At 46.4% G+C, this 10,844-nt stretch overlaps 1 protein-coding gene across 1 annotated transcript in view; it reads left to right on the top strand.

Annotated features, from left to right (window-relative positions):
* Positions 1-4,578, top strand: part of PSME3IP1 (proteasome activator subunit 3 interacting protein 1) — a 17,226-nt gene extending 12,648 nt beyond the window's left edge. The window contains exon 6 of the mRNA XM_007947395.2: positions 4,361-4,578. Coding sequence (XP_007945586.1) covers positions 4,361-4,578 — 218 coding nt within the window. The remainder of the gene's footprint in view (positions 1-4,360) is intronic.
* Positions 4,579-10,844: the final 6,266 nt, after the last annotated feature.

Genomic DNA, 10,844 nt, shown 5'->3' with positions numbered 1-10,844 from the left:
CTTTGATTTCCCTTTCTTGCCTTATGGCCCTGGCTAGGACTTCCAGTACAATGTTGAATAGAAGTGGTGATAGCGGGCATCCTTGTCTAGTTTCTTCTGCAGTTTTTAACACATGTGAAAACTAGGAAACCCACTGCCATCCAATTGATTCTGACTCATAGCAACCCCGTAGGACAGAGTAGAACTACTCCCTAGGGTTTCCAAGGCTGTAAATTTTTATAGAAGCCGACTGTGTCACATCTTTCTCCCGTGGAGCTGCCAATGGGTTTAAACTACCAACCTTTTGGTTGGCAGCTGAGCACTTTAGCCACTATGCCACCAGGATTCTTTTTAAATACATATACAGTTTAGTTTATACCTCCTCAGCTAGAATACTTTGAGGCAAACTCCAGATACCAACATCAAATTGTTTGATCCATAATTCTTTCCTTCCATTCTTGCAGCAGATACTGGGCAAGAAATAACTTTCTTTGCCAGGTACTAAGGCCCTCCTAGGAGCTCTGGTAGCATAGTGGCTAAGGCATTTGCCTGCCAACCAGATGGCTGGTGGTTCAAACCCACCAGCCACTCCTCGGAAGGAAGGTTGGGCAATCCTACTTCCGTAGTGATACTGCCTTGGAAACCCAAGGAGGGGTCGCTATGAGTCGGGTTTGACTCGATGGCACATAACAACAACAACAAGAAGGCCCTCCTAGGAACTCTTCGTAGCATAATGCCTAAGGCACTTGACTGCTAACCAGAAGGCTGGCGGTTCAAACCCACCAGCCACTCCTTGGAAGGAAGATGGGGCAATCTACTTCCGTAGTGATACTGCCTCGGAAACTCAAGGAGGGGTCGCTCTGAGTCAGGTACGGCTCGATGGCACATAACAACAGCAAGACCCTCCAAGAATAATGCCCCCATAACTTGTGTCAGAGTCTTTTTGTTTTAGCAGTAGAAAGATTGTCACCATGGTCCCCCAGAAAATAGTTCCGTGGCTCTGGTGGGGGATTCAGCCTTCTCCCAGTGAGGGCTCTGGACCGTAGCTCTGAGCAGAGCCAGTGAATGCACACATCGGTCCCTTCCACTCCCAAGTCACACATTTGTCTGAATCTCAAGAACACTTTCCCTTGTTAGTAGTTTCCGGTATTAATTTGGTGTGGCAGTGTGGGCCTGCACGTGCAGAAGAACACTTTCCCTTGTTAGTAGTTTCCGGTGTGATAGTAATTTGGTATGACTGTGGGACTGCACATGCAGAAATTGGCAGGAAACTTTTCCAAGTGACTGAGATCAGAGAGCACCGTTTTGTTCTCTCTGGCCAATTAACTGTTTTTGGAATGAAACTGGTCAGAAATGCAGTCCTTTTTCTTTCTTGAAACCTCCTAGATAATTGGGAGATTTGGGCTTTGCCTTAAAGTCTGCTGATGGTTCAGTGGTCCAGATTCCTTGGTTGCATTTTTTGGCTGGCTTCTATCCCCTCTCTTAGGTCAACTCTCGTCCTCTGTAAGTGCTCTGGACTTTAGTCACCTTTTCTGTCTAAGTAGATCCTAAAATGCACCTTTGAAATACTCGATACAATGATATACCTTGCTGATCAGCTTCACATAAATTGTCTAACTGATCTATACCTTATAAGCTGTCAGTTTTTAAAAAAACAACCAAGTTTTCCAACAAAATACTGCAAGTACCATTCTGTATTCTTAAAAATACAGTGTTCAAGTAATGAATGATATACAGTTTGATGTAAAACCCCCAAATTTTAAAAGAGCCCTAAATTTTCATTCCTCCAAAATTAGCTATTTGTAGTGAAACTCTTTGTAAATATCTTTTACACATTTTCCTATGTTGTCATACGTTGAGGATACTGACTTTCTTTGTGCTGAGCGTGCTGGTAATGGAATGGTGAAGAAGAAGGGGCCCTTGCCATCAAGGGCCTTATGGTTAGTTAAGTAGAGACATGGAGCCCCTCTGACATGGCGATTGCCAAGTCTTCTGTACCCTCTTAGCTTTAAGGGATGCACTTGGGACTCTAGAACTATGTGGGGCTGACCTCCCTAGTTTAAGAGGCCCAGCGTGCTTTTTGAACTTTTGCATTTAGCTTTTTTTTTTTTTTTTAATTGTCTGGATGGGTAGTATATGCATGTACTAGAAAATCCAAAAGGACCGGAAGAACGTGGAGAAAAAAGTAAGTCCCCTCGGTTCCCTGACTAACCAGTTTCTTTTCCCCGTTATTACCAGTTTCTTTCTTTTTTTTCCCCCCAGATGTTGTCATGTGTATGCATAGGCATTTTCCCTACCCACGTATTATAACTCAGACACGCTGTTCTGCCCCTTGCCCTTTTCATTTAGCAAAGTCTCCTGGAGATCTTTCAGTATCAATACATACGCAGCTGGTTCATTCTTTTTAATGATAGTTGTCCATGATTTAGCTAACTCACTGCTTTTGAGTCGGTCCCAACTCATACTGACCCCTTCTTAGGTTTCTCAGGTGGTATCTATGGAAGTAGATTGCCCAGTCTTCCTTCCGAGGAGTGGCTGGTAGGTTTGAACCGCTAGCCTTCTGGTTAGCAGTCAAGTGCCTTAGGTACTACATCACCAGAGCTCCTGTGATTTAGCTAGTCTTCTGTTAGTAGACATTTAGGTTATTGCCAGTTTTTCAGAGCTGCTATACACAGTGCTGCAGTGACTAGTCTCATATGAACACCATCTGAAAGTCCGGAGGACATTGCCAAAGTGCCCTCCACCCCCAGCCACAGAATAAAGACGCCGGTCCTTTGGGTTTTCTCTCCTTATATATTACATTTATTCTCCTATGTTTAAAACTTGTTTTTCTTTTTCTGTGAACTGTTTGCATCTTCTGTCCACTTTTCTATTCAGCTGTTGTCTTTTTTTAAAACAGATTTGGAAGAACTCTTTGTATCCAAAAGAAATTAGCTTTTTTGATACTCATTACCAATGCTTGCCTGTGCTGTCTTGGGGCCTCGTTATGTTGTCTCTGCAGTCACTCTCTGCTCTGGTTACGTTTCTTTGTCTCTGCGTTTTGATGTTGCTTAACTTTGGCAGCTGCTTTCTGTCTTATCAGAACTTCCTGTGAAGACAAGCAGATACACTGAGCTCCTGAAGTCTATGTACTGGCCTTTTGATACCTCTTTTAACTTCTTAGTGGTATTTTTTGCTTACTCTTGATTGATACACTTGTGTATTCTTTTCACATTTAGTTTTGTCTGGATAAGTGAGGTGTTAGTGAATCTAAGGCAAAACCTTAGAAGGCAATGTGCTTGTCACCCTGAGGCAGTGAGCTTTGAATGCCCGTCTTCCCTTGCTGTAAGCACTGGTATCATTTTAGTACATTAGCTTTTGATTCAGGTTTATTTTAACATTTTCTGCTCATAAGTGGCCTATAACCTTAGTTAAATCGTTTAACCTCCTTAGTCAAATGGCAATAATGCCTGTCATAACAGGTTATTATAATGATTAAATGAGGTTGGAAATGTGTAGAGGGAAGAAGGAAGGGCAGAGTAGAGTTGTGAAATTTTCCCTGATATTTAGGCCCTGCATTGTTTACATCGAGGCTTTTTCTGCTGTTGATGTGGCAGAGTAACTGGGTTTCCCAGGGTGAAAAGTGCCCCAGCTCCTTGTTTACATTCTGCATGGTCTTGCTGTGCTGGCTGACAGTGGTTCCAGCACCCTCAATTGCAAAAGAATACAGCTGCAGGTAAAGGTTGTGTTAAATTGTTTCTGACTTCCTATCTCTGCCATCAGGGAAGGCAGCTTTTCTTAGTAAAGAGTGTGACTTCTGTGTCTGACATTCGGCCTTGAGAATGTATCGGTGCTGGCTGGCATGTTGGTCAATACATCTGAAGTGGTAAATTGTGCTGAGAACTGCATAGGATAGAGTTGCTAACATTACTCATGTCTTTTTTCCTGTGGTTTTGTCCCTGCTGTTGAGAGCGTATGGAAGCCCTTTTATCTCCCTGTGTTTGTTTCCTGCTCCCTGCTCTGGGAGTGGGTACGGAACGGTGTTAGTTCTCCCTGTAATACTGTGACTGTTTGAGTACGGGGAATTCAAACTGTGACAGGCTACACTCCAAGGCAGTTTGTCCTCCATTTCAGAAATGATAGAGGGCAAGAGAGTACAGTAGGCCTTGGGTTAAGTCCTGGTTTTGTCTCTTTATCTTGAGTAAGTCATTTTACCTGCTGGAGCCTGGTTCCTTCCTTAGGTTCCCAGTCTGTAAAATGAGGATGACAACAGCATAGGGTTGTTATGAGCCTTCTATGGGCTTCTGTGGGTACAGGCATTAGCACAGGGCTTGGCCCGTGGTAAATGCACCATATACCTTGAAAGGGTGATGATATAAAAATCCTTCCTCCTCTTTTGCAGAGGCCCCATCCTGTCTGTCTCTTGGAAGCACCTCCCTGAGCGGCCCCTCCATCCACTGCCCCTCCGCTGCAGTCTGTATTGGCATCCTCCCAGGCTTGGGCGCCTACTCTGGGAGCAGTGACTCGGAATCCAGCTCAGACAGTGAAGGCACCATCAATGCCACCGGGAAGATCGTTTCCTCTATCTTCCGAACCAACACCTTCCTCGAGGCCCCCTAGCTTCTCTGTCCTGACCACAGGTGACTTCTCCCCAGGAGTAGATTGGACGGTTTATTCTGCCTACAGGCATTACCTCCCTCAACAAAACTCCTTTGCCTGCTCCCTGTGCATCCCATGACATCTCTAACCCAATCTAAAATGTGCTGGAATCCACTTGTGGCCCAGATTTGTGTTTGGTTTCTCTTTCCACTCCAGTGCAGATGGCCAAACCTGTCCCACGTCTCTTCACTCACTGATGTGGCAGGGTGAGGGGCAGGCCCAGCAGAAATGCCACTAAAAATGCCCTGGAAGCAGAGACACCACCAGCTGGCTTGCTAAGGGTTTTGGTTTTATTGCTTGCTTTCTTTTTCCTTTCCCAGAGGCACAAAAAGGCCAGAGCGGTTATTGGGCAGGTATGACCACGTGGTTAGTTACACTGGGATTGCAGAGTGTGCAGGGGATGAGAACTGACCCAGGTGATGAAATGGAGCACTCCCCGGGAACTAACCATTCCTGACGCTGTGTGACTGAGTAGAGATGGTGAACTGTTTCTGCAGGGGTGCTGCTTAACATTTGCCCTTCACTGTGACTATTTTCCTTGTTCTTGGCCATCCTTCTCCTCCCTCCACCTAATCCCATCACTGTGGCCGATGGAGAAGGACTGGTTACAAGCCTGCTTCCATTGTCTAACACCTTTGCTCTGCCTGGCAAATTGTTTTGTTTTGTTTTTTTTAAATAAAGGATTTAGTTTAAGACTCTAAACTTTAGAAGAAAAATACATAGGCCTTATTTAGTCATGGCCAGAGGTCAGAACTGCAGGCGGATGTGCTGACAAGATGACTTGTTTATGGTGGCTCTTGGAATCCTCAGATTGCAAACCAGTGGGAAACACCTGCATATTCTGACTGTGCTCTGTACTCTGCCGAGACCCTTCTCTGTTTGGTACACAGTATAGTTAGAGCTTTTAACTATGGCTAAAGCTATTTCTAGCCTAAAAGTACTGCCCTAGTCCTTTCCTCTGCTCTTACCTGCTGTCCCTACAGCCCTGTTTCCTACCCGAACAGGGCAGCTCTGCGGCTCTGAGCAGCCAAGACCTAGAGGTACTGCTCCATCTCTTTGTCTAGTCCTCCAGGGATACAAAGGAGCACTGGTGGCACTGTGGTTAAAGCTTTGGGCTGCTAACCAAAAGATCGGTGGTTCAAATCTATTTTCCACTCCATGGGAGAAAGATGAGGCAGTCTGCTTCTGTAAAGATTTACAACCTTGGAAACCCTATAGGGCAGTTCATTCTATCCTATAGCAGCACAATGAGTCAGAATCGACCCAAAGGCAGTGATTTGACAAGGATACAGGGGCTCATCCCTTTGATTATAATAGAGGGAGGGAGGGAGGGAGAAACGGCATGGAGGCCTCAAGGACAGAGGTAGGCGTGGACTTAAAAACAAATCTACAGACTCCCCCTCCTTCAGGAAAATGAACCTGTAACCACTCTTTTCTAACCTGGTTTCTACATCAATTGTTTCTACTTCCTGGAGTGTGAGACTGAGAGAGACACACACAGAATGTGTTGACACTGTGATGCTGGCAGGCAGAGAAGCTACTCAGTTCTAACGTGGGCAGAGAGGCCCCTGGATCTCATCCAGCCTACTCCTTTTCCCCTTCAATGCAGTGACATTCTTGTGCCCGTTGGCAGATGGTGACTTCCCTTCACCCATAACTGATGGCTTGTGAATTCTTCCTCCTTTTCAGAACGACTCTGTGCTAATTGTTCCTGACTGTCAGTACAGGCACGTCAGCTCCAGCCTAACAAACAAGACGTTTAGGTGACTGTGTAGGCACCTTCTGCTTCCCTGCCTCATTGTTCCTGTGACTGTGCTGTCATTATTCCAGCACGTACCAAAGCAACCTCAGAGCATTTCAGGAGGCAGACCAAGTGATCAAAGTCACCATCATTATGGGGTTTGACTTTGAAGAGGCCATTACTGTATCTGGTGGCCATTGTGGATGCTAGAAGAAGGTGACAGAGGGCTGAAGGGATTAAAAATATACATTAACTTGAAAGCTAATAAACCTGTTGGAGAACAAGATCTTGTTTTTCCTATGCTGAGTTCACTCTCCAGCTGCTAAAACATGTAAATTTTGTTGAGAAGGTTAGGACTCTTTGGGCTGAAATTCTGGTTTTTGGTGTCTTGGGAGAGATTGAAAATCACTAGTAATTCTTTCATAGTATTCTGTTGTATCCATTAGTGAAGAGCCCTGAGACAGTGATCCAGTTTCTGTAGAAACCATTAATAGCAAAGCAGGATCTGCTCTGACCAAGAGATAAGCAGCCTTGGAAAACATCCAGCATAGACCTTGTGGTTCAAATCCAAAGGATAGAAGAACAGGGATAGAATGAAGCACTGCTTTAAACCATAAAATGGAGCACGCCTGCCTTAATGAATAATCGGGACTCTATAGCTAGGTCAGAAAGGATCAAAATCAAGTTTGGGAGTTTCTTTAAACCTGCTTATAACTCTTGAACTGTGCTAGAGAGCAAGCTAGTGTATAAAGAGTTCTATTGCCAGTTCTACGTGGGGTGGAGTATCCAGCTTGTATCACCTACCTTCAAGCCATTTCCTGCTAGCCATCTCCCTCTGGCCCTGTTACCTGTCAGCATGGGGAGAATGGGAGCAAGACAATCATAGCATCCATTTTTCCATCTGTTGAAAGCAGAGAGGCTGATGTGACTGGACCCAAAGAGGAGACTGTTTATTTATATGTGTTTATATGTGTCTTCCCTGGACTCCGGGACCCAGAAAAAAGGGAACTAGTTCCTGAAATCTAGCGAGTAGGAGACTTCAGCTATTTTCTGCAACATTCTAGACTGAGAGTCAGGAGCTTCTAACTCTAGGCTGGTCCCCTGCATCCTCAATTCTTTGATTCTCTAGAATTAAGAATTAGCTCTTTAGAATTTATTGCTACCTTCTTTCCACCCAAGTGAGAAGTTTTGTTTCCTTAAGACCTTCCCATTGCTTTGGCTTCTCCTCCCCAGGAACTGTGCCCAGTTCTGTCTTCCTTGGATCTTCCATAATGGTTATGAGCTTACAGTTAATAGCTCTTATCACTCTAGCAAGGTCCTTAACTTCTCTGGCTGTCAGTTTCTTCCTCAGTGAATAAGAATAACAGCGCCTGCTTCCTAACAAGGTAAAAGGTAATCTAGATTGTAGTTACTTGGTGTGGTATCTAGCAGTAAATGGTAGGGAGGCTCATTAGTAAGCATCAGGCCTCATCCTGTTTTGGGGTGGGGTGTCCAGAGCTTCCATTAGTGGTAGTTTATGGAATCCTATTGGCATTCCCCAGTTGCAGCTAGAACACTGGCATGATGAAGGGTCGGATTTGGTCGCCAAGGCTCGCAACTACCAGCTTCTGCTGTATGCTTTCCGCTTAGCTAAATGTTAATTGGTTAGGCACACCCGGTTCCTTGGCTCGGGTGGCCTAGCCGTGGGTATGTAGCTCAGCTGTTGGCTTACACCCCTCCAGAAAAACAAAAAAGGAGAGCTCAGTGGCAGTGCTGAGTCCAATCATTTGGACTTGGGTGTTTTCTTGATTTCCTGGCATGCACAGCCACTTACACATAGCAGCATGGAATGTAAGTTCTGCTCAGTGGGAGGCTAGAATCTTGGCAACACTTTAGTAGTCACAGGTTGGACACAAGAAGCCAGTCCCATATTCATGCCTTAGTGATGCTGCTAGGCTGGCATTCTGCTCCTCTACCTGCTGGAGCACTTGTTAGGGAGGAGGAAGTTTTGATTTACAGCAACCACAGGCAGAACAGGCCTTCAGCATTGGAGCTTTGCAGAAGAGACAGGCAGAAAAACCCAGAGAGCTAGCCCTCCTTCCCGAGCTGTGTTCCTTACGTCAGTTTGTTTCATTCATGAGCATATACCGAGGGCCTGCTGTGTAGGTGCCCGCCCGTCTGGGCCACTTGCTGAGTGTAGCATGGACTTCGGTGTATTTCCTTCTGAGGGAAGTCCTGGCGAGCAACCCTTGTCTACGTTGTGCAGAGGAAATTGAAATTCCTGGTGGTTCAGTGACTTGCCGGAGGTTGCACAACCAGGTGGCAGAACCAGAATTTGAATTTCAGCCTTTAACACTATGCCTGCCTTTCTGTGGGTCAATGAAGCTCTTAAACAAATGCCAGTGCCCAGCCCTTGGTGGCAGGATTCAGAGGTGAAGGAGTCCGATTTCCCACTTCACTTTTCAACTTGCCATCTGTGTACATGAGTAAAGTATCAGCACCAAACGTATCCCAGATGTGGACTTTTGTTTTTCAAGTGGCCCTTGGCAGGAGTTTAGGGGGTTGTCAGTCTCTTAGCCTTTTACTCCCTGAACTTTAACAGACATGAACAGGCATAAAAAAAGATGGCCGAATACCAGCTTTACTTCTCAGAGTAAAGAGCTCCCTAGTAAAGCTGCATTGGTCCTGAGACGCATGCTTCTTTACCCTGTGAATTGCAGCCAGCTAGGCATAAAGGGCCAATGACTGGCCACCCAGTCTCAGGCAGAGAAGGGGGCACAGAGAACACAAATGGCTTGATCTGCTCACCACATGAATCCTGCAGTTGGGGACCACCACACTTGAAGTACATTGTCCCCAAGAGTGCCAGCATTTGGGATGGACCCTCAGTGCAAAGTAGAAATGCTGCCTTACCATGGCCCAGTAGGTTTCATCGATATGGAAAGTTACTCCCATAGAGAGTTAGGGGGAGGGGGAGAGATGGCTGCCTGAAAAGTGGTCACCTCAATATGCTTTTTAGTCCCTTGGGGACTAAGGAGGGACTGTAGGGCTGGGAGAAGGCTCTTCTCCTGTTTAGGGGGGCTCTTGTGAATCAGAGTAGCCCTAGTGGTGCAGTGGTTTAAAGTGCTAGGCTGCTAACCTAAAGGACAGTGGTTTGAATCCACCAGCCACTTGAAGAGAGAAAGATTTACAACCTTGGAAACCCTCTGGGGGCAGTTCTGCTCTGTCCTGTAGGATCACGATGAGTCAGAATTAAATCAGTGGCAGTGGGTTGGGTTTGCTTTGGTGAATCTGAACTTCACAGATTTTTCCCATGCTAGGGTGGGTACAAAATTACCTGGGTGTGACACCCAGCTAGACTGTTCTGGTTACCTAGTACTACTCTGACAAGAATATACCACAAATGGGATGGCCTTAACAAACAGGAGTTTATTCTTACAATTTGGAGGCTTTAAGTCCAAGTTCAAAGTGCCAGCTCTAGGAGCTGAGTGAAAGCCCCTCAACTTTGGGGTCCAGCTCTGCTTCCTCCTCCCGACCCACTGGAGCTAGAGGCATTTCTGAAGTCCCAAGGTTGACAAGTAAAGGCACAGTCCCGATGTTACCAAACCACACGGCAGGCCATTAACTTAAGTCCGTTGTAAGTCCCAGGGTTGGCAGAGCATGGCAGGCTGCTGAGCAACAACACAGCTACATGTGTGCCAAAGGCTAGAGACCGTGCCCAAAGCTTCTCCTTATACACAGGAAGCAGACCACATACCCAAAGGCAGCTACTCAGCTGCTCACAGTAGATTCCACCATGGAGTTGATTACCAGTGTCATCATGGGGAATACTACATCCAGCTGCCCAGCCACTCAACCAGGACTAGCCAAGTTGACACACAAACATAACCATCACATAGGCCTACTTGAACTACAGAGGGCGAGGATACACAGGCAGTCTTGTGCTCACAGTTTGACTGATACCATTGCAGCTGGCCTGAGCAAGGGCTTGGCACAAAGCAAAGGAGACAGATGTGCTAGTCCCTGGGTTCCACCCATGTTGCCAGGCTGGCCAGGGGGTGGGGAGCTGTGCTTTTGTGACGGACCCTCCACAAATCAGGGCCATCCTATGTCCCTCTCCACTGAAGGGAAGGGGGCCCTGAAGCATATTTCTTCTGACTTGTGGTGGTCACAGGATCAGCAGAGGCGCTGGAAGCTCAGGAGGAAGCGCTTTGACCCCCCCGCCAGATAAGCTGAGCTCGCTGGGCACCTGGTAGGGCTTGCCTGGTGTGCTGCCCACTTCTAGCAGGCCGGTAGGAGGAATGCTGACCTGGGAGAGCAGGTCGAGATTGCTGAATTCCCAGTTCCAGTAGTAAGGAATGGCCAATCCATTAGCAGCTTGAGCAGGGCCAGGGGCTGCACTGGAACAAGCGTGGGCCCTGGAGTCAGCCAGACTTGGAAATGAATTCTGGCTCTGCCCCTAACTTGATTAGCTTCTCGGTGCTTGTTTTCTCATCTCTGAGTGGTC

The sequence above is a fragment of the Orycteropus afer genome, unplaced genomic scaffold (genome assembly GCF_000298275.1).
Source record: "Orycteropus afer afer isolate SDZICR_OR568_19922 unplaced genomic scaffold, OryAfe1.0 scaffold00009, whole genome shotgun sequence".
Taxonomy (NCBI): domain Eukaryota; kingdom Metazoa; phylum Chordata; class Mammalia; order Tubulidentata; family Orycteropodidae; genus Orycteropus; species Orycteropus afer.
The sequence above is the reverse complement of the archived record's forward strand: the minus strand, read 5'-3'. Positions and strand labels throughout refer to the sequence as shown.